Source organism: Panthera pardus, unplaced genomic scaffold (genome assembly GCF_024362965.1).
Source record: "Panthera pardus isolate Hobbes unplaced genomic scaffold, ASM2436296v1 HiC_scaffold_6, whole genome shotgun sequence".
Classification (NCBI taxonomy): domain Eukaryota; kingdom Metazoa; phylum Chordata; class Mammalia; order Carnivora; family Felidae; genus Panthera; species Panthera pardus.
This window is the reverse complement of record NW_026526991.1, coordinates 124,215,514-124,240,107: the sequence shown is the minus strand read 5'-3', so window position 1 is coordinate 124,240,107 and position 24,594 is coordinate 124,215,514. Positions and strand designations below refer to the sequence as shown.

General features: G+C 40.6%; 1 protein-coding gene across 9 annotated transcripts in view; it reads left to right on the top strand.

Annotated features, from left to right (window-relative positions):
* CACNB2 (calcium voltage-gated channel auxiliary subunit beta 2) overlaps positions 1–24,594 on the top strand; it is a 386,015-nt gene that overhangs the window by 166,362 nt on the left and 195,059 nt on the right. The window contains exon 1 of one of the 9 annotated variants that reach the window (XM_019460634.2): positions 23,571–23,864. The exons of the other annotated variants lie outside the window; for them this stretch is intronic. Coding sequence (XP_019316179.1) covers positions 23,814–23,864 — 51 coding nt within the window. The 5' untranslated portion in view covers positions 23,571–23,813. Of the gene's footprint in view, positions 1–23,570; positions 23,865–24,594 lie in introns of those variants that run through there. 9 annotated transcript variants of the gene reach the window in all.

The window sequence follows — 24,594 nt, the reverse complement described above, 5'->3', positions numbered from 1 at the left end:
AGGTTTTGTGTGTGTGGAAATGACATAAATTTTGAATTGACATTTTAGGGGCACCTGGGTGGCTCAGTTGGTTGGGCGTCCAACTCTTGATTTTGGCTCAGGTCATGATCTAAAGGTTGTGGGGTCGAGCCCGCATCCGGCTCCGCACTGAGCATAGAGCCTGTTTGGGACTCTCTCTCTCTCTCCCTTTCTCTCTGCCCCTACCCCACTTATGCCTGCTCTGTCTCTCTCAAAATGGATGTGTAGATTTAAAAATAAAATAGATCAAGAGAGAGAATTGACATTTTAGTTGACATCTTGTGTAGTTGACAGTAGAGGTGAGGTACTTGGAAAATGAGAAGGGCAGGCTGAGTTGGGAGGAAGAAGGAGAAAGGTCTATTATGAAATAATTGTAAGCATCGTTAAGAGTCATGATGAAATTGGGTCAAGTGATATGTATTGAGAATCTCCAGCAATTCGCAGTAACCCTGGAGAAAATGACTAACATTTTCTTTAAAAGTAGTAGGCAGACACTGAAGATAGGGAGTGAGGACTGGCAGGTTGCTCGAGATTGTACTGTGGACACGTCGGACCTTGGGAAGCAGGTCAGAGAGAGAAGCAAGTGATTGCAGGAGGTCAGTAGCCCAAAGATAGCACAGAGGTATTAAAGGACTCAAGGTCATGGGAAAGGCTAATTGCGGGTTTATTGTAAGAAAAGTAGCCAACAAGGTGAAAATAATAAGATTATGATCAGAAGAGTTTCAGGATTTGAAGTCCCTTAGTTAAAACAATTTGGGGCTGCTTCAGATTCCCAGTATCCAATTGGGGCAATATCCAATTTGGAGCCTGCTTCAGATTCTGTGTCTCCTTCTCTCTCTGCCCCTCCCCTGCTCATGCTCTCTCTGTGTCTCTCAGAAATAAATAAACGTTAAAAGAAGCTTGTCACTTGATAAACATATAAAAGATAAAAATTCCCAAGTTGTAACGAAAGAAAATTAACTCAAAAGTTTATTATCCTGCAGAAGACAAAGAATAAGTTTGATTAGTTTTTTAGCCAGAAGCATGGCTGGCTGGCTTAGTAGAGCATGTGACTCTTGATCTTTGGGTCATGAGTTCAAGCCCCACATTGGGTGTAGAGATTAATTAAAACAACAACAACAACAACAAAAACAAAAACAACTTGGGGTAGAGACCAGAAGAGGTAAGAATTACGCATGTGAGTTCCTAGTGAGGAAGTGAAAGCCCTCTATCCGGAGAGAGCCAGGGACCTAAAGGGAAGGACAGAAGTTTGCATGTAATGTCCCGGGTGAAGGAAGAAGATATAGTAGAGAGGAAAGGCACGCAAGGTGAAAGAATGTTTGAACTGCCTGGGGGGAATATCTCAAAAGTTGGTAAATAGACACTCTTCCATCATGGCGTTTATCATAATTTACAGTTAGGTACCAATTATTTATTCTTAATACTTTTCTTCCCTCTCTATTAAATTGAAGCCAAAAATCAAATTTTATCTCTTTTGTTCACCACTGAACATAATACCTATTTCCCAGCACAGTGATGGCTCTTAGTAGGTATAATCAATAAATACGTTGCATAAATTAAAAGATAGCAACAGGGGTGGGAAGGGGGTCATGCGATTTGATGTCATGGACTTAAAAAGGTGTGAGGCCACTGACTGAAATGAATGGGGAATACTTTGAAAGGGTCAGTAAGAAGCTTGTCTCTTGGGGCACCTGGGTGGCTCAGTTGGTTAAGCGTCTGACTTTGGCTCAGGTCATGATCTCGTTGCTCACAAGTTTGAGCCCTACATAGGCTCTGTGCTCACAGCCCAGAGCCTGGAGCCTGCTTCAGATTCTGTGTCTCCTTCTCTCTCTGCCCCTCCCCTGCTCATGCTCTCTCCCTTTGTGTCTCTCAGAAATAAATAAACGTTAAAAGAAGCTTGTCACTTGATAAACATATAAAAGATAAAAATTCCCGAGTTGTAACAAAAGAAAATTAACTCAAAAGTTTATTATCCTGCAGAAGACAAAGAATAAGTTTGATTAGTTTTTTAGCCAGAAGCATGTATGTTTCTCACTGTTCAGTCGTCTAAAACCAAAAAACGTGATTGGTTTGGGACTAAACAACATATAGCAACATTTTAGACTTTTGTATTTCTCGAAAGATCATCATAAAACGGCAAATACAATTTACAATCGCAACGCTATAGGGAAGCATCGACTGATTTCTTGGGCTACCCTTCCGTTTTCCCACAAGGTCACTAGCAGTAGTTCGTGCGATCTGGCTTTTGGGGTCATAATGAATAGTGAGTTGGCTGTGCGTCCGCCTGCCAAACACAGCCGTAAGAATACCAGGTGTGCGGGAGCCAACAAAGTTACCGAAGGCGGAAGGTATGCTTGATACCTTCAGCCCCTGGCAAAATGAGTCAGGTGCATTACTTGACAGCTTGTTGGGGGGAACGAGTTGTCCCTTTTGTATAAGATGTCATAAACTCACTGATGTGTATTTGCTGATGTCAGCCGGAAAATGAAGCACTTTCAAAGATGTAATTTTTAAACAGAGGAATAGTTGAATATACGCTGACTCGGGTCCTTACTTCTGTTCGGAAGCATTACAGAAGTGCATTTACTTTTTAAAAAATGTTACACCCTCCAAGTGATAAGTTCGGATTTTTTTTTCCTCATGGTCACCCCCACCCTTTTTTTTTTTTTTTTTTTTTGCAAAACCTAACATTTTCAGTATTGAAATACAGGTAGAACTGTTGTCTGACACGTTCCCCAAATAAAAAAAAAAAAAAAAAAACAACAGATGGTAACTTTCTGGACCAAATCTGTTATCTATGCTTTATATGTGTACAAGGGAGAAGTAAGATTTATGCTTGGATTTTTGTGAAAAGGGGAAAAATAGAGGAATATCCAGAAAGAGAGAGGACAGAGTCACAATATCTCCAGAAGTTACCAAGAATCTTCATACTGAAACCAGAACTTGACTAGAAAGTAAGTGTTCCCCGAGAAAGGGGAGACAGGATTTCTGGACCAAGGCCACAGGCTTCTGCCCTCATCCATCCATCCATCCCAACACCTTGAATGTAATAGATCCTTAAGAAGATGTTGATTTTATTTGAGCCATGAATTGCTACTTGTTTCGGAATGGTTATCCTGATAAGGAGTTCAGTGAGAATGAGGCAGGCGTGTGGTTTTAGACATGCATATAATAAATGGCTGATGGATTAGATGGTTAGAATCAAGGTAGGAAAGAAATCTAACAATCAACATTAGATTTGCCAGTTTCAAAAAAACAATTAAAACCTAAAGATATCTTTGAGACCAGTTGTTACATGAAGAAGTAAATATTATAAGAACACTTACTTTATTCATCCAACTAATAACTATTGAGCACCTACTATCCTTACTGAGGAATCAATGATAAACAAAGTCCTGGCTGTCCAGGAGCTCACCATCAAACTGGCAGGTGGGGAAAGCACAAAATCAACCAACAAATAAATATATGAGATGGCAGGTGTTGAAAAAAGATGAAGCCAGAAAGAGCAGAAGAATGATGACAGGTTAGGGCATGGAATGCATTTCTCTGAAGGGTCGTCAGAGAGGCCACTCTTGCTAAAGTAACGCTCGGTCCAGAAAACGAGAATTTGATGCACCGTGTGGTACTATTCCAAATGATGGTAGTGCTACTAATTCCAAGCCTATTCGTAGATACTCGGTTATACAGTTTTTCATACTCGCTTTATTCTCAAATAGTTTACTCTCAACTTTGAGTAGTTCAGCTTTTCTCATTTTCCGTTGCCTTTTCAGGAATGTGTTTTAAAGCTCTGTCTTTAAAATTCTGGAATTTGCCAGTTAAGTTTGGATTCTGTATTTCTTAAACAACATCTCTAAAGTCTACTTTGATGGCAATAATTAGGTTTACTATAATTGTTAAGCCAAGAACTTGCAATAAAAAATAATTTTTAATTTTTAAGTTAGGTATATAAAATACATAGGTTATCGAAAAATTCTTTTCTACAAGTTTAAAAAAATTTTTTAATGTTTATTTTTTAGAGAGAGAGAGGGAGACAGAGAGACAGAGTACAAAAGAGAGAGGGACAGAGAGAGAGAGAGGGAGACACAGAATCCGAAGCAGGCTCCAGGCCCTAAGTTGTCAGCACAGAGCCCGACGCGGGGCTTGAACTCACAAACTGCGAGATCATGACCTGAGCCCAAGTCATACTGAGCCACCCAGGTGCCCCTAGAAGTTTTTATCTCTCAACTTTTCTGTCCATTTACTATATATTTTTTTCTTACTCATTTTTTTTTATTCTGGCTACAATGCAAGCATTTGAAATATCCAAATAGAATGAAAGGCTAAAAAATGAAAAGTAAATGTCTCCTTCTACCTTCTAGTCCCTCCCTCAATTTTATTCATCAGGGAAAACCACTGTTAAGAGGGTTTATAAAATTTAATTCATATGGTGGTTATGAGTATAAATTTAAGTATTAGTTTATCCCCTATTTAGTAATTTACTAACTTTAGACACTTGAAAAGCTGAAGAATTTGAAAGATACTACCCCCATCTCTCCTAACTTCCAGTTTTTATTAGCTATTTTATTTATGCCAGTTATATTGTTTCGAAACTGGAATTAAACCTTTGGCTTCATTCTATACTATGATTATTAAAAATGAAAATAAATAGCATTTGCAACATCATGATTATGGAGACATCATTTACATATTGGATCCAGGGGGAAGGAAGTGGACTCTAATGCCATTAGAAGTCAAGGGTGACTCTTCATTCTGTCCCAGTTGATGGATTCTCTTGTGTTTTCTTTAAAGTTTCCATCTGCTTCCTCTCAGTTCTATTAGGCTAATAGTGTGGTGGATATCCCATGAAGTTCTTATTCTTGGGTTATTTTTTGTTTTTGCTAGAAAAGCCTTAGTAATTAAGTGTGTGTGTGTGTGTGTGTGTGTGTGTGTGTGTGTGTGTGTGTGTGTATTATGCACATTTAAAAATCTCTTCTTTTGGGGGCGCCTGTGTGGCTCAGTTGGCTGAGTGTCTGAGTCCTGATTGGGGCTCAGGTCATGATCTTGCGGTTCATGGGTTTGAGCCCTGCATTGGGCTCTCTGCTGACAGCGCAGAGCCTGCTTGAGATTCTATCTCTCTCTCTTTTTCTACCTCTCCCCCACTCACGCACACACTCTCTTTCTTAAAGAAATTTAAAAAATTGAAAATCTCTTTAGTATATTACACATAATAATGTATCTTGGCATGGAGTTGTGATTTCAAAATGTATTGTTCCCTCAGAACTTCCTTTCGTTGTTTTTCTTCAATCATGCAGGGCTGCCGATGAGAAACCCACTATTAAACTAATTCTTTTCTTTTGTAGATAATTTGCCTGTTTCTCTCTAGAGCTTTTTGTGTTTTTTCTTTATCCCTTGATTTCACATTTTTATCAGGACATGTCTGGGTGTGAGTCTTTTTCTCCATCATTCTATTTAACTTTGGGCCAAAGTGTCAATCTGTTTCTTACATTTTTCTCTACTAAATAAGATAAATGTTGAAACACTAGGAGCAATGCATATTTCTTAACCTCTTATATTGTCCCTCATTTGTTCCCTTTGGTTTCACATACCTCCACTTTGGTCTTCAGATGCTTCCATTTTATTAACTATCTTGGCCGTTGAATATTTTTAGGCCGGCAAGTATATTTTAATTTTCAAAAACATTCTCATTGCCTCATTGTTCCTTTTTCAAAGCTTCTCCTTCTTGTTTTGTAAATTCAATAATCTCTTGACTTTCTGAAGATACTACTTTGGATTTTTTTTTTTTAATTTGCTTATGCTCCTTTGCTTTATTTCTGTTCTTTCAAGGAAACTTTGGATCTTCTCTTTTAGATTATTCTTTGTCTTTATTTTTCAAATGTATGGTTTTCCCTATTTGTTCATTCATACTTTTGCCTGAGTGCCTGCATTGGTTCATATAGGTGGTGGCATGGGTGTCCTCTAACATTTTAGTCTTGCTTCTCCCATAGACTTGTCATGTCTGGGAGAGTGAGCTGTGGTTCCGTGTGGGTAAAGAGGGTGGGATGGTAGTTAGCCTTCTCTGTGGGTGGTGTCATCAGGGAACCTCCAGGCAGGAACCCCGAAATCCACCTGATTTAGGAAGGCTTTAACCCTTAGGGGCAGAGCACTTTAGGTCATCGCTGGGAAAACCTACCTTTTCTTCTCCCACGAGAACCCCTTCCACGCTTTTGAGGATGTCAGTATGTTTACCTAAAGCTTTCTTCCTCTTTCAGTCCCAACACCTTTTAAAATGCATTTATATATTTAATATTCCTTGTCTTTTTTTTAAGCATGGAAGTAATCTGACAAAAACTCTCCAAGTAAATAAGCCTTATGAAATAAATTAAAATTATAATTATAAATCCGGTAAAATTTAAAGTCTCCTAAGTATTCGATATGGCACATAAACTTAGTAAGTTTTCAACTGAAAATCCCGAGTCTAAACCAATTATTCAGTTACCTACTTTAAGTTGAAATGAAAAAGCTCACCTGCCAAATTCTCTTAAATGTTAAAAGTGCATAAAATACAAAGCATTCAAGTCTCCTTTGCATGAAAATGCTGATTCTATTCGTTTAGTCATTGAGACACATTAATTTTAAATTTTTCTAGGCTTCCCCTCCGAGGAAATAATTTATATTCTCCTTCCTCAGCCAGTTAAGATTATAGAATGACCAGAAATGTTGGCCCAGACTCTGAATGAATCCTTGTCAATACCACGAGACAGGCCTAGCCCTCCTAAGGTCACTTTATCAATGTCCTTTGAACATATTTATTTAGGGAGATGAGAGTGTGGGTTGGGGTGGGGCTGTCCAAAGTTCTCCTCCGCTTCTTGGTTTCACCACTGTGTGCTCTGGGTTGTACTTCATTGTTCTTCAGTTTTTAAGATTTGTAAATCCCTTTTCTGCCTAACTGTAAAAAAACAAAATTCGTAAACCCAGCCCACTTTTTTATGTATCTTCTAACACTTAGGACTGTGCAACTCTCTTGGAGGACATTCAGAGGATATCCAGCTGATCTCCAGAGAGCTCTCAGGACTGACTTTTTTTTGTCACGGTGTTCAAGGTCACGCCGGTGACAGTTACTGACTGAGAGACAGAGCAAGTGACTGCTGACCTCTAGAGGATGCTCGATGCAATAAATGATCATTTTTCTGTGCTTGGTTATAGTGAACTTGGGATAGTTCAAGTAAAGTGCATAGCCCAGGCCTGGCACATAGTAGGGGCTCAGTAACCATTATCTTTCATTATGGCTACATCCAGTAAATAACTATCAATAGAAAATATTCATATGTAAATGAGAAACTTTTACACACACGTTCAGCTGTTTGGTGTTGTGTATCCCCTATCTTCCCTTTGTTTTGACTGGTATTTTATTAACCTAGTATTCCAGTATAAGTTACCTGTGTAGCCGAGTTTCTCAACCTCAGCATTGTTAACATTTTAGGCTGCATAATTCTTCGTTGTGGAGGGATGCCCTGTGTACTGGGATTTAGCAGCCTCCTTGGTCCCTACCCACCAGATGTAAGTAGCAACCTCTCTGCAGCTGTGACAACCAAAATTGTCTCCAGACCTTGGCACATGTCTTCTGGGGAAGGCAGAGTCACCCCTGGTCAGGGTGAACCACTGTTTCATGGTGACACCAATTTGTGGTTTTGTTTTTTTGTTTTTTTTTTTCAATTATTTTTGTCTTTGCTTCTCCGAACTCGGTTCCTATCTCGGGAGTTTTCCGTCTTTTGCCCTAACAGCAGCATAGAGAGTATGTCATCACCTCCTTTTTCTCCCAAGCTCAGGGCCTAAAGATGGGAATGCAATTGAGATTAAATTCAAAGCCTTATTGAAATTAGTAATCAACCTATTAGGGGAAAGAATGTTTCCCGTAACCCATAAGATAGCACTTCTTGTGAGCCTGACTTTTGCCGTTTAAGAGACTTGCGGATGTATTCCATTGAGACAAATGGTATGTTCCCACAGTAATACACAACATCGTCGTCTTCTCGTTCATCATTTTCAAAGAGCTCTTTCCATTTGGGGTTTGCTGCAAAAATAATGGCTGGTAGGCCCATCTATTTACGATAAAGTTACTTCCTCTCCATTAAAAATATTACAGGTTTTCGCGGAAAGGAATCCCATTTATTAGAGGCTTCTGGACAATCAATAAATATGTTGACGTGAAGTGTGAAATACCAATGACTACATGGTAACCTCAGAGTGTTATTAGCTTTTTATATTCAGTAAATATTGAATATTGAGTGAATGGAGATTGAGCGTAACGTACACTGAATTACGTCACGTGGAAACTCTATATAATTATCCTAACACCAGTGTTGTAGTTAATAGCTTTAAGGAAGAGAGAGTTGTTATAATACCATTGTGTAATGCCGTTAACAGTTGGGATTTGGAAGAAAGGGGAAAAAAACCGTTTAATTGACCAACCTTTCAAAAAATAACCCTAAGGAATATTTCTGTTGTTAATGAATTTGAATATTAATTATATTGTTCATTTTGAATAAGAAACCTAGAAAGATGCTTGACTATGCTGTTCAGTAAATTGTTACATCAGTAAAAATCATAGAGTTCCCACCCCCTTGTTTTTCCTTTTTGTTTAAGTCTCAAAAATTACTTGCAGAGAGGTAAAAACATATTTAGACAATTGAAATTCCACAGTTCATCTTCTCATATCCATGGGAAAAAAAAGTAAGTTAACCTTTCTAAACATTCATCCTCAATAACTGACCCAGTCTATCACCATTGCCCTCAGTTACCTCTTGGGCACTTTTTTGTTTGTTTGTTTATTTATTTTTGAGAGGGGGGGAGGGGCAGAGAGAGAAGGAGACAGAAAATGAAGCAGACTCCAGGCTGTCAGCACAGAGCCCAACGCAGGGCTCGAACCACGAACCGTGAGATCGTGACCTGAGCTGAAGTCGGACGTTTAACCGACTGAGCCACCCAGGTGCCCCCATTGGCTATTTTTTATTTACTCGTGGGCTGAAAAACTTGGTAGTGCATATTCTAGTGGATTTGCACTTAGGTATCAAGCAACCCTTGTTTGATTTTGAGCAAATTTTGGAATGCCCCCAAAAGTCATTTTATTACAAGCAGAACAACCATAGCCAAGAAACTAAGGGTTTGACTAAAAGAATCATTGCCTTACTTAATTTACTTGATTTGTGGTTAGAATTACTGTTGACAGCGCTGAAGGGGAACAGAAAGTCCACATTTTTCCTTCTAAGGAGACTATTAGTAAACTCTTCACATACCACAAAATGCAATATTCCTGAAGAGCAAGCCAGGAGGAAGATGTGTCTCTTCAACACAGAGGGAATTAGGAAAGCAAGAACAGCCTTTCATAGAGAAAGCCGCTGAGCTCTGGGATGTTTTTCTCAGTTGAGTGAGAAGTTGATTTGGAGCCTCTGCAAGCTCTCAAAGCCCTCCGTACCCCCAACAGAACCAGTCACATTCATTTCTTCCATCAACTTGGAATATGAATGTGACGATATAACTAGACTTCGAGAGATGGCTTCAGCATGTGTTTTAGCGTTTTGTGTTCTTTTAGGAATACCACAGTACCTTGGGGATGTAACCCACTTCTTCCACGGGCTCCCCGTAGAGCAAATCAGTGATTCAGAAGGCGTGCGTCCGTGTGTGTGTGTGTGTGTGTGTGTGTGTGTGTGTGTGTGTGTATTAATAGCCTCAGTACTCCAGATAGTCCACAGCCACAGGAGCCATGACTTCCTATGAGTTCTAACCTGCAGAATGAAGCTATCTCTTGCTCTTGGCCCCATCTTTGTAAATTCTGGGAGGAGTTGGGGGTTGTCAATAGTGAGAAATCTCCTGGGATGAGAAAGCTCCCTCGGGTGTATTAAACTCTGATTTCCAAGAGAGCTTCGCTGATGGCAGGAATCATTACAACGAGCTCGATGACACCCAGAAAATACTGTGACTCATCTTTCAGCGATGAAACCTCATGGCTTAGAATAAGCAGGCAGTGAGCAGATATTTCATGGTTAGTATTTGTTGATTATTAAGGGTCTTTGCTGTTCACTGACTCTGTGTTTTGTTGTTTGCTTCCTTTGTAAATATATGTATGACAATTTCTTGCTTTATGTAAACATCCTACATTTCTATAATTTTACAAGATGACCTTGGAGGAGATGAAATAAAGAGATTAGAAATAATGATTTGAGAGGGTGCCTGGGTGCCTCCGTCAGTTGAGCATCCGACTCTTGGTCTCGACTCAGGTCATGATCTCAGGGTCAGGGGATTAAGCCCCGGGTCGGGCTCCACACTGAGCCTGGAGCCTGCTTAATTTTCTCTCTCCCCCTCTGTCCCTCTCCCACACTTGCTCACTCTCTAAAATAAAAAAAAGAAGTCATGACTTTGAGGGCTATGAAATATGTCTAACTACACGATTTCATTTCTTCCAGATAAAGTGGGAAAAATAAAAAAATTTTACAAAAGAAAATAGGGTGGTATTTTATGTTCGTTATATTAATTTCTGATTTGAATGAATGTGAAAGAAACAATTACTGTATTTGTGAGCCTAAAGCTCAAAGTAGATGACAAAGTGTCAAAATGACATTAAAGGAATAAATTCCCAAAACGTCTTATTTTTGCATTAGATACCAGAGCTCTGTAAGTCATTTTACATTAATAGACTTTTGATGTTTTTATATGCACAGCGTTCACAAATGCATTAAATATAAAAGTTTTACTCTCTGCCTGCAAACACCTACGAATATCTTTTAAGATGAAAAAACAGTTTTAGAAACCAAATGCATATAGAAAATTGCAACCCAAAACCACCACCTTTTCTATAGTTAAGCAAATGATGGCGAGCAAACTCCCATAGAACCCCTCCAAAAAATGTCTAAAAGAATAGAACATTTCCCAGCAGCCCCCAGAAACATCTCTCTGCCTCCTTATCCCTTCTTCTCACCACCCCTGCCTAGAAGTCACCACTAGCCTGCCTTCTTAACTTTGATGGTGATAAACTTGATTTTTGCAACAGTTTATCTTTTCACTCCCATACACATCCCTATTCTCTATAGAGTCGTTTTGCCTAGTTTTGCGTTATGAAACTATGTAGATATGCTTTGGAGGCTTGCTTTTTTTCCCCCCTAAATATTATGTTTCTAGGATTGGTCTTTGATGTTTGTTTGTATAATCCATTGTAGAGACTCTATCATAATTTCTGTGTCCTCTCTACTGTTGATGAACATTTGGGATGCTTCTAGTTTTTGAGGACTAATAGAATTATAGTGCAGTAATTATGAACCTGACTCATCAAGAGAAGGTGCCCTTGGGTTCCATATATTTAATGAAGGAATACATGGAATCAGAGATCACTTACATCATCATGCACCTGTGTTATTTTTGCGCACTTAAAGGAATGGGTTTTAATACCAGAAAAATCACTTACTAGGAATGTCCTAATGAAAAGGTAGAGTTACGTTTGGTCACTACAGTGAACTGGAGAACAGAAGCCTAGGACGTGACCTGTTCCTAGTAGATGTTCCTATCCTTTTATTCTCCTATCCGGAAATATTAGTAGTGAATTTCTTTCAGGTACGTTTTAAGAAGTAAGAATGTGATTGCAGTTCTTCGAACGTATCAAAATGAAACAATATAAACTAGTTATCTCAGTCTTAAAGTCATTTGTAGGGGCGCCTGGGTGGCTCAGTCGGTTAAGCGTCCGACTTCGGCTCAGGTCACGATCTCTCGGTATGTGAGTTCGAGCCCCGCGTCGGGCTCTGTGCTGACTGCTCAGAGCCTGGAGCCTGTTTCAGATTCTGTGTCTCCCTCTCTCTCTGACCCTCCCCCGTTCATGCTCTGTCTCAAAAATAAATAAACGTTAAAAAAAAAAAATTTAAAAAAAAAGTCATTTGTAGAAAATGACATATGCCATTAATAACCTGCTGATATACAACAGATAGAACATTATGCACAATGGTACAATGTAGGGAATACGCAATATACCATATACTAAAATAGAGAAAAATACTATTTTAAACATCTTACTGAGCATAGGAGTGAAGGTAACAGCAAGGAAGGCAAATGAATCTTGGCTAATCACTTTTGCTTTTGAAGAATTAATAGGTCATTCATTTATTCATGCACCAAGTATTAATTAGACGCCATCTGTGTATTAGACCACAGTGATTCTAAGACGAGTGCATACAGCTATTGCTTATGAAGTGCTATAGACTTAGAGGAAGAGAGGGATATTAGGTAACTCTTTGCATAAACAGAGTGATTGGTACCGTGACAGAGGACTATGCAATGGACCACAAAGGGAGGCTCTCCCCCCCTGAGAAGATCAGGGAAGGCTTCTGAAAGAAAGAGAAGCTTGAATTGGGTCTTAAAATATGGGTGGAAGTCAGCCCAGGGAGTTGCAGGTGGGGCTCATCCCACAGCAGAAATTTTGCTATCATTGCCATCACAAATAATGAATGGAGGAGGGCCTGGGCAGCTCAGTCGGTGAAGCATCCCACTCTTGATTTCGGCTCAGGTCACGATCTCACAGTTCATGAGATCGAGCCCTGCATCAGCTCTGGGCTGACAGCTCGGAACCTGCTTGGGATTCTCTGTCTGCTCTCTCTCTCTGTCCCTCCCCCTGCTTGCTCTCTCTCAAAATAAATGAATAAATACACATTTAAAAAATTATTCAAAAAATAATGAATGGATGGTAGAAATATTCGAGGAGAAATAAACCAGTCGGGAAGTGAGTAACATAGAATGAGCAACAGAAATTATGCTTTAAAAATAGTTTGTGTTTGTTGGGACCTTAATGTGCGCCAGACACAAGGCTAAGCACTTCCCGTATGTTATCTCGCATAGTCCTCACATTCGCCCCATGGAAGATGTACAGTTAGTGTCCCCAGGCGTGACGATAGTCACAGCGATACAGTGACCTGTGCTTAGAAAGGCCCTAACTTTGGGTTAATGCTCTGCCAGTGCCATCTTGAAATTTTTAATAACTTTGGACAAAGGGTGTCACATTTCCATCCTGTGCCACACCCTACGGGTTATGTGGCCAGTCCAGAGTGTTTTTGCAGGAGGAAAGTCACGTGCCCTGGATCACATAGCTATTAAGCTGAAGACTCTAGCCTAGTTCTTCGGGACGCTGATTCCTACTGTCTTAACTCCTGTGCCTAGTCTCTTGTGCCTTCTGTTGTCAAGACAAATGAATAACAGAAGGTAGGAGAAATTGCAATTAATCCAAGTATACCGCCATGGAAAGAAAACACAATCAGTAGATCAAAAGAAAAAAAATGGACTGAATGCTACTTTAGGAATGAGCGAAACGTGATTTCCTCATCAAGGCTCCCTCAAGTTAAATGTGGAAATCCAACACAAGTAATTAGTAATGTAAAGCCTTATTCCCCAAGTAAACAGAGCTTTGAATTCCAAATCATGTTCCACGGTGACTGTGCTGAATCTTGGTCATCCAAAGTGTAATTGGATGTTGACCCAACTCTGCTCTTTCTTGGTAGTTTATGCAAGAAAAGCCAAGAGTGGAAGATTCGTGGTGTTAGCGTCCAGGGGAAAGGAGCAGATGGGAGGAAGAGAGACAGCCAGCTCCTCCTCCGTCAGACTCCTCATCGGTACTGCTGTGCCCTCTGACTGCATTAGATTAAGAATTGAAAATAAATAAGATCGCATTTGATCTTTTTTATTTTTAACATTTTTTTTTTTTTTTTTTTTTTTTTTTTGAGACAGAGAGAGACAGAGCATGAACGGGGGAGAGGCAGAGAGAGAGGGAGACACAGAATCGGAAGCAGGCTCCAGGCTCTGAGCCATCAGCACAGAGCCTGACGCCGGGCTCGAACTCATGGACCGTGAGATCGTGACCTGAGCTGAAGTCGGCCGCCCAACCGACTGAGCCACCCAGGCGCCCCTCACATTTGATCTTAATAAGCACAGCTCACTTGGAGGAAGTTTTACTTGAAGGCGTCCTCATTTTCCTTTGGAATATGGCGGTTTACTCCTCTCACCAGGGGATGTGCTTCAAATTTTTATTAGTGCTTCGAGTTAATTCAGAAAGTAGGAAGTAATGGCTTTTTTAAAAGCATTTCCTTGGACAACCCTTCCATGAGCACTAATAAGTCAAAGTTCCGTGATAGTAAAAAATGATATGTTAGAACATTCCTGATTTGTTCATTCTGTTTTTAGAGAAAGCCTTGAAATATGTTCTTATGTTAGTCCAAAGCACCTGTGGACTTCAGGGTCCAAGACAAGTGACCACAAAAGAACATGCCTATGATATGAAGAACATGTTTTTTTATAAGTGTATTCATTACGTGTTCATAACAAAAACAACATAATTCTCTTTTGATGCATTTCTTCAGCCTCCAAAAGTATCAGATGTACTTAAATGCTGTCTTGTGGAAATATGCACATCTGGAAATACTAAGTTGCACCAGCAGTGTTTTTAATGACCACGTTCATGCCTGTACTCGACGAAGGGCAGAAGTTTAAGACTAGCTGACTGACTTCCTCTCATGAATGGGCAGGGTTCAGCACGCAAGGGCTCCTGGAGCCAGGACTGAGTGGGGACCAGCAGGGCTGGTGTCAGACTTTGGGGCAAAGGGAACTTGTATCAAACGCCTGACCGAAGGCAGAATGGGAACTGCGGACATGTCAGAAGTACCAAATTCTGGAAGCAGATAGAAAGTTAGGACTGGATACGATAAAGAGCTGCCTGTGGAGAGGTTAGACTCTGCAGCCAGTTCTGGAAGGATCCAAGGTACCCAGACACAGGGTGTTTCATGGCAACTTCAAGGGCTACTTTTCATGGTATTCATTCAAGAGCCACAAGAATTCAAGGCTCAAAGACTAAATCGTGAGCAATGATGAAACCCGAGGAGAAAAGACAAGAATCTACATGGCCCTACTGCAATAGTTTTCTATCTTCGCTGCACATTAGAATCATCTGGGGAGCTTTGAAAACTCTTCATGCCCAAGCTGCGTCCCAGACCAATTATGTCGGAATCTCAGGGGGTACAATTCAGGCATCGGTAAAGCTTAAATCTCCCCAGTGATTGCACATTGCAGCAAGACTGGTTTCAAGGCAGTGGCGGTGTTTACCTGATTTAACCACTTATGTGTCATATGCGTCACAATTCACACATTAACCACATTATACTTGCGTATACTTACACGTAAGGTTCAGTTAGGTAGTTGATCTACACACACGCTTAAGGAGTTCTGCTTATCATAGTGCTCATGATCAAAAACTGGGGCCTCTCGGGGCGCCTGGGTGGCTCAGTCGGTTAAGCATCTGACTTCAGCTCAGGTCATGATCTCGCGGTTCGTGGGTTAGAGCCCCACACCAGGCTCTGTGCTGACAGCTCAGAATCCTGCTTCGGATTCTCTCTCCCTCTCTCTCTGTCCCTCCCTTGCTTCTGCTCTGTATCTCTCTCTCTCTCTCTCTCTCTCTCTCTCTCTCTCTCTCTCTCAAAAATAAATAAACATTAAAAAAATGTGGTTGTGAATATATTTTTTTCCTCAGGGTTGCTACTTCTAAATCATCCTGTAATAAAAATAATGGTGTCAGGGAGATGGAAGCTTTAAAAATGTGTCAGTGTTTACAGTAAAAACTAGGGAGTAAATGTTTACATTTTTATAATTTACACTAAATTTACATCTAGAAAACTAGGATTAATTTCGCTACCTCATTGGAGGAATTAGTAAAATGAAATCACATGATAAGAACAATTACATTTTAGCTCATGATCATATTTTTATTTATTTATTTGTTTATGAGGAGAGAGAGAGCACGTATGTGCGAGCACAAGCAGGGGAGGGGCACAGAGAAGGGGACAGAGGATCTGAAACAGGCTCTGCACTGACAGCAATGAGCCCAATGTGGGGCTCAAACTCACAAACCAGGAGATCATGACCTGAGCCGAAGTGGGACGCTTAACTGAGCCACCCAGGTGCCCTGTTCATGATCTTATTTTTAGCCTTCTGTGTTTCTGTAGTTCCTTTATCCCTAATTCATTGTTTCCCCCTAGATCTATTTTTAAAATCTATTTTCTGGGTGCCTGGGTGGCTCAGTTGGTTGAGCGTCCGACTTCGGCTCAGGTCATGATCTCATAGTTTGTGGGTTCAAGCCCCGCATCAGGCTCTGTGCTGACAGCTCAGAGCCTGGAGACTGTTTCATATTGTGTCTCCTTCTCTGTCTCTGCCCCTCCCCCACTCACACTCTGTCTCTCTGTCTCTCAAAAATAAATAAATGTTAAAAAAATTAAAATCTATTTTCTTTACTTATTTTATTCTATTGTACTGAATTTATAAATTCCTGGTTTTAAAACTTATGGCTGCAGGGCACCTGAGTGGCTCAGTCGGTTGAGCGTCCGACTTTGGCTCAGGTCACGATCTCTCAGTATGTGAGTTCGAGCCCCGCGTCGGGCTCTTTGCTGCCAGCTCAGAGCCTGGAGCCTGCTTCGGATTCTGGGTCTTCCTCTCTCTCTCTCTGCCCCTTCCCCGCTCATGCTCTCGCTCGCTCTCTCTGTCAAAAATGAACATTAAAATTTTTTTTTAAAACTTATGATTGCTAGCGCTAGGAGGTGGGGGAAATAGGGAGAGGATAGTAAAAGGGTGCAGACTTTCAGCTACACCATGAGTAAGCTTTGAGCATCTAACATACAACAGAGTGACTACGGCTGACAACACTAAATGTTCCCACACACGCTACAACAAGATACCACCACATGGGGCCATGAATGTGTTGACTGAACTGGATAGGAAGCATCCTTTCACAACGTATACATATATGTCAGACCACCGTGATGCACACTTGAGGTATCTTGCGGTTTTGTATGTCAATTGCACCTGCCTAACGTTGGGATTTTACAGATAACACAGAGCAGTCATAAAAACCACATTCATTATTTAATCCTTAAAATGTTTGGCAGACTTGACTTAGGTGTAGATTGTATGATCGATCAGCTTGTAAATGCAGCAGGCTGTCAGCTAGGCTCCTTCCAGAACCCACCGAGTCAACAAGCTTTTTCGAATACGAGTTAAGTGAAAATTCGGTTCAGCCAGCAAGTGCCAGTTGTTATGACTGACCTTTCTAACCTGAATTAATTGTGGATCTCCTAGAGATTATACCTGGAAGCTCTGACTGATTGAGACGACTGTATAAAGTCATTTTCCTCCAGCGTGTTTATTGGAATAGCAATTTTAGAACTTCTAGTAGGAGCACCAAGTCATTAGCCTCTCTTTAGAGTGACTAGTTCAACGACCTCTCTTTATATCGGAAGCTTCTGAGGCTCCGGGCGTGTCCAGTAACTTAACGAGTTAGTTAATGGCAACAGGGTTGGAACTAACTCAGTTCTACTATCTCTGAGTCTAGTGCACTTTCTTCTTTACTGAATGTACTTCTAGGTTTGACTCGATTGTGGACCAGACCGTACTCCGAGAGAGCACGTTCCTGGTGGTAACATTTAAGCTGAAACTAGCAGGATGGACAAGCCATCTGTTCTGTATTCACTCTATTGGGAAGGCAAATATGATATACACACATCCATACTTTGGGTACCTTCGACTGTTGCTACAACCTATAGAGAAAACCAAACAGGGTCATGTGATGGAGAGTAGTTTCACCTTGGTCCTAGAGGTCAGGTCTTCTTTGAAGCGATGAGTTTCACTGAATGATGTAAGAAGGAGGCAGCCATGTGAGTGTCCATGGGGAAAGCATTCCAAGCGGATGGAAGAACAAATACAGACCCCTGACACAGTCTGGGGACGTAGGGAAGGCCAGTGTGGCTTCAGCATGGCACCCACAGGCAGATTGAGGGGATATGAGGTCAGAGATGTGGCCGGGAGCCAGTTCTCACCAGCCCTACGCACCGTGCATTTACAGCTGCAGTGAGAAACTATTAGAAGGTTTTAAGCGGCAGAGCGATTGAAGTGAATTCATGCTTTAAAAAGCCAACTTTGGCAATCTGTGGAGATGGGACAGCAGCCATGACATGAGTCAGGGGCTATTGGTAAGCAGGTCACGAGAGAGGTGGCAGGTTGGCTAGAGTGGACAGGACTTGCCAGTGAGTTTTTTAGTCTAGTCACAGGAGGGTAGAGGTTCTATTCGCTGCAGTGTGCAAGACTTGGGTGCTGGGGAGAACAATCAGGAGTTCTTTGGAGACGGGTGAACTCAAGAATCCTACTGGAAATCCACGGGCAGGTGTCCAGTTGGTGCTACATGTAAGAGCCTGGAACTCAAAGGCCTGGAATATTTAGGAACACCTCACAGAAATTGGGAGTGGGGAATCCAAGAGTAGGGAATAATTATTCCCTTGATTCAGGTGAGAAGTGAAGATTTGAGGAGGAAAATCCTTCAGATGGCAGGATAGAGAAGGGCTGGGAGAAGAGAGTTCTGAAATGGGATATGTGTGTGTTGGGGTATCTCAAAAACACAGTGCAAAACCCAGTACTCACCTCCTTAGTCCCCAGCACATACCTCGTACTGCAGAATCCAGTGGCAATCGTTTGAAAGGGTCATACTGAAACATTATGCATAACACATTAAATTATGTTGGTTCATTCAACTACCATAGAAAGAAATTAGCAGTTTTTCTTATAGATAACTCTAGAAAGACATTGAATGATAAAGAAAGAGAGTTTTATTACGTTAAATGCAGGTTGCAAGTACCAAAAAATTCTAAACTATATTTTTTGAAGTCAGATTTACAATAGAACAGATCCATGGGAGGGATAAACCGGTCAAAGTGTCTCTCCCCACCCCCACCCCCAAACACCCTCTCCTCCTTTTATTTTTCCTAGCATAGTCTGAAGAAGCAGCTTTGATGTAGATAAAATTATGTGGCTCTTTATTAATAACAGTACTCAGGGATATTTTCAAGTAGATCTTAGCCAATAATGAGGGAAAGCAAACAGTAGAGAAGCGTCCCTTTCAGCTCGTGTAATTGGTCAGCTGTGATGTGCTTGAAATTAGCATGTTGTTTCAAATACAAAGTTGTTTGGCCCATGCAAGTTCTTAACTAATGGTAAAATTAAAAATCATATATATATATATACATATACGTATATGTATATGTATATGTATATGTATATGTATATGTATATATATATATACACGTATATGTATATGTATATGTATATGTATATGTATATGTATATGTATATGTATATATATATACGTATATGTATATGTATATGTATATGTATATGTATATGTATATGTATGGCAGCTCTTTTATCAAGGAGGCAGGAAGGGCAAAAAGCTAGCTGAGTTCCATCCACTGCTAGATTCTTTATGAAATTAAAGGAGGGGAGCTTCATCAGAGTGGCTCCGATTTAAATGAAGATTCTCCCCTCACCTACAGCTCAATGAATTAGGGGCACAGTTGATAATAGACTATTTACGGGAATAAAATATAAGGAAAGAGATTTAACAGTACAGCTCTTTGGGTTAAATAGTACAGCTGTGGGGAAAAAGCTGCTTTGCTTTTCCTCATAGGTCATCCGAATCAATGACCAGTAGGAATTTGTTGGATTTTGTTGTCACGTGTCATAACAAGATTTTTTAGTGACAACATATTAGTCGGGTGGAAAGAAAACTCAATCATAGATGCGACTGTTTTCATTTTGTTTTGTTGTTTGCTTTTTCTATGGCATTTGGAACTGTTTCTTATTTTTATGTCTTGAGGAAAACAATGTGTTTAGCTGTTATTTACCAAAAACACATGTGAGGTTTAGCGTGTACCCACACGTTAGAGTTTTGTTTTGCTATTATGATTCACTGTCTGGCTAATGCACGCCATAATTATCTGTATTTGTACACATATCATGGCCTTTTGTAATCAAAGACGACACTACTGATGGCAGGAGCTCTCAACTGGGGTGTGGTCAAGGGAATTTTTTCACAACCCTTGCCAGTTAGATAAACAGTCTGGCCTTTGAAGTCTGGAGTGGCCACTCGAAATACGTTGATTCCCAAATCTTGCCTTTTTTTTTTTTTTTTTTTTTGTCTCCTGGCAACATAACCTACTTCTACTTTGGCCACCACCTCCCCATCCAAAAAAGTCTTGCTGGTGTTTTAAAGTTGAAAACAACAAATGGGAAAGTTGCCTCCGCTTGAGGATCCAGTACTACGGAAGCTGTCCTTCCGGCCTTCTGTTTCTGCAGACAGATAATAACAATTCTGCGCACGAATGTAGCAGTAAAGAGAACCCTTCTCTTGGCAGATTGGTGAGCATGCTTCTTGAGTTATGGAAATAGCACTCCAGGAGTTCTCTGGGCCCGATGTCAATTTCATTAAGCCTTTTTAACAGTTTAGCAAAGACAACTCGGGGGCAGCTCGGGGTATGGAGGAAGGGAACTGGAAACAAGCTAAGGCAAAAGATTGGTGCTGTGAATGCCTGCGGGAACAGCAGAAACCTCCAGTCTTTTCCTCTGAAATCCGACACTGAGCTAGCCAGTGGTCTCTGTGGGCTTCTCCTGTAGAAAATCACAGAATAACCAGGCACTTGGCCGGGTTCCCAATTCACAGTGGTCAGCTTCTCTGGTCCTTGTCCTTTGCCTCTCCAATCCTCTCTCCCACTTTGAGGCAACCTGAAAGAGATCTAGGTATGGTTTGAATTTTAGTCAGTCATCTTAGGTTATACTTTAAAGTATATACAAAGGGTACCTTCGGCTTTCTCAGCCTCAGCACTATTGACCTGTTGGGCTGGAAAATTCTTTGTTGCGGGGGACTGGCCTGTGCAATATAGGATGTGTAGCAGCGTCCTTGGCTTCTACCCGCTGGATGCCAGTAAACCACCCACCCGTCCCAGTGTGGCAATAAAAAATGTCCCCAGACATTGCTAAATGTCCCCTCGGGGCCAAATCATTCCCAGCTGAGAACCACCCAGTTATAGGAAAGAAAACTCACATTTATCTCGCATCTCTGATCTGCCAGATGGGTACTAGATGTTTTGTGTAGTCCTGACAGTTCTCTTGTGAAGTTTTCTCCCCTTTTCATAGATTAGGAACCTGAGGGATGGCAAGGACAAGTGTTGCTATCTGTTTTGTTTTGTTCTGGGATTTTTATTTTCTAATACTTAACAAGCAAAATGTGTTATCCAGGGAAATTATTTTATAACGAGAAAAGACAGAAAATATTATTTTTAATATTTCATTCTACACTCTGTCTTTTAGACATTCCCTAAATTATAAACACTTAACTTGAAAACTTGCCAAATGTATGAAGAGCCAAAAAATCACCACCTGGGTGCCCTTGCTCTTTCTTTCAACCCCCTGTTGTTTTTTGCTTACCTGAAACCAACATCAGTGATTGGCATTTTTCCATTGTAAGTATCTTTTGGTGGCATTATATATTAATATGGGCTAGACTTGGGAGGCTAACAATCAAACATGTCATTGTCCGAAGCATTTTAAATTGAAAACTCATGTCCAAGTTTACTTTTTCAAACTATTCAGAACACTTACCTGAAATAAAGGTACGATGAATTTGTGTCACAGGTTTTTAAATTCATCACGGAAACTGACAGGATGGTAAAACCAGTGTAAAAGATTATGGAAGCGACCTAAGTATTTACAGTCGCTGAAAGGAAGATAGGGGGCTAAGATTGTTAAATTAGATACAGAACTGGTTACCTCTCTACAGGGCAATAAAACAATCATTTTGAGGGTTATCTTTTCTACAAAATGGAAATCATTAGCATTTTTACTAGACAAATTTGTTTCTGCTGGTCAAATTCATTGGCGTTTTTAATAGCTTTCTAAAAGTTAATAGCTACCCTCACAAGTATATAAAATATTCTAATCCAAAGTAAATAGTGCGTTAAACAAAGGTTTCTAATTTCCCTAGAAAATTAGATAATCCTTGATTGCCTGTTACACACCTAAAACTTTTGGGGGGGTCAAAAAATAATATAAGCCCATTGTAAAAAGTTTGAAAAATACTAAATTTTTTAGGAGAGGAAAAGAATCTACCCTCAAACCACTACCCAGATGCAACCACTATAAATAGACTTCATGTTCCTTACAAGTTTTTCTCTAAATATTTGTAACAGTGGAGTCATTATTATGAAAAAAAAATTGGTAGGCTACTTTTTTTCTTTTACTTATTCTCATATATCATATTTTTTGTTATATAATGAAAGTGTCCTATAAATATTTTAATGTCTGTATAATGGTTTGACATTTTTGTACCATCCTTTTTGCTATTTTTTCTAATTATAAAATTATTTCTTTATTATGAATAAATAACGCACTTAGGAATTTTTCAGACTTACAAAAAATACATAGAAAATAACAGAATGGCCAATAGTGGAGGTACAACCTCATTAAAAAAAATCAAATCAAATCAAATTAAATTAAAAAAGGGGCACCTGAGTGGCTCAGTCGGTTGAGCGTCCAACTTCAGCTCAGGTCATGATCTCACACTCCGTGAGTTCGAGCCCCACATCAGGCTCTGTGCTGACAGCTCAGAGCCTGGAGCTTGCTTCAGATTCTGTGTCTCCCTCTGTCTCTGCCCCTCCCCCACTCATGCTCTATCTCTAAAAAATAAACAAACATTTTTTTAAAAATTAAAAAAAAAAAGTAGAATATAGAGGCACCTGGGTGGCTCAGTTGGTTGAGCGTCTGACTTCTGCTCAGGTGATGATCTCATAGTTTGTGAGTTCAAGCCCCACATCAGGCTCCATGCTGATTTTAAAATGCAAAACGTATTCTTAACTTGCAGGTTATGCGAAACGGGTAGCTGGCTGGATTTGGCCCTCAGGCCGTAGTTTGCCCATGTATGCCCTGCTTGATCCCTCACCAAGACCTGGTGTGTTTCAGATATCTTAAATGTTTCTACTCCAGTGGGTGTGAAATGGTGAATTGTGATTTTCGTTTGTATTCTTGACTCGTAGTGAAGTCAAGCATTTTTTCATGTGTGTTGGCCACTAGGATTTTCTCTTCTGTGGTTTATTTATTGATTTTTCTTTTCCTTTTTCTTTTATATTGTGGGTCTTCCGTTTATGGGCTTTGAGGAGTTCTTTCTCTCCTCTGGATGGTAGTCCTTTGTTACATGCTTTGCCGACATGGTCTTAGGGTGTTGTGGTTATTGTTCCATTCTTTAAACTTGTCTTTTGATGAAAGGCGTTTTCAATTTAAATAAAATTAAATTTATCCCAGTGAGATTTGGCTGTGTGGAAAAAAAAAATGTAATTCTCTTGTACATGGGGAATGTGAAAGGTGACCACAAAAGAAAGATCTCACTTTTCTTGTATGCGAAAGAGGAAATATTTCTTCACTGGATGTGAGTAAAAGAATGTTCTCACTTTTGGTCCAAACAGTTTTCAGTCTAGTAGTTTTCTTGAATGCCAACAGCCCGTCCAGTTGTGCAATCTGTTGTTCTATAGTAAAGAAAGTATCCTAGTGCCGCCCGTGGGCATGCATTTGACATTGATGAAATGCTACTTGGCTTTCACAAGTTTGCAGGCTTTGCTCTTGCAAGCCAGCTGACGTAACTGGAAGTAGAAAAGGACCCTCCCCCTGGCGTTGGTTAATTGACTTTGATGAGCTTGTCTGCGGTGCCTAAGTGGTTCCAGAACAGAGAGAACTGTTCTAATCTGAAGAACTTGAGAAAGTCACACTGGCTGGCCAAGGCCGCACACCTCCAGCCAGCAGGGAAAAGGAGAGCAGTGGATATGCTGGTCAGCAAAGCAAGACTTGGCTGCCTTGAGCTTTTTTCCTGAGTTCTTGCCCCGGTGAAGCACATTCTTGCTCTCTGGAGAGCTGGGCCCACTCAGAACTGGGCTGGCATGCTTGACCGACGCCTCATGTCGCCTCAGACCAAGCACATCATTCCTGGGGTAAGCATGCGGGCAGGGAGGCAGGCCAGATGCACGGTGTGGTTTTGAGCAAACGGGAATGTCTTTTGTTGCTAATGAGCTCAAGCTACATCACATCACATCACGTTAGTCGCTTCACTTTTTAGGAGTTTTTCTTATCTTGCCAGAAATGTCATTCGCAGTGTGATTATGTAAGTGTTCAGGTGGTTTAAGCAAGTAAAACCAGAACTCTGGTTTTAAAGTGTATCTAATTGAGAACAGTTTAGCAGCTTGGGTTGGGGGGGGGGGGGGACTGGGAGAAACTGGAAGATGAAAATGCTTTTTCCAGCTGTAGACAGTCACTTGTTGCATTGTAGATGACACTGACAGCCCAGCCACTGAGCTACATGTGTAGCTCCTGAGGCCTTTCTGCGTAAATCAAGATGATGTAGCTTCCTGCACGGCTGCCGTTTCAGATTTCCTTGCCATTTGCCGCTTCAAGAATTTGTGAATTTAATGAAATGCAGACCCGCGAGCCTGGCGTTTAAAATCCTTGAGCAGAGAGCTTTGCCACACAGAGGCCGGGTCTTTCGATTTGGAGTGGAACTTTTAAAGAAGAGATCGCATTGTTATTGGAGCCCTTTGAGGAAACACGTCAAGAAAGTAATCATCGTTCTAGAACCCAACTGTAAACGATAGCCTGTGAAAACAAAAACCATAAGCTTACAAGTATCTGTGTTAACAGGACACAAACATGTCACTTTGAAATCAG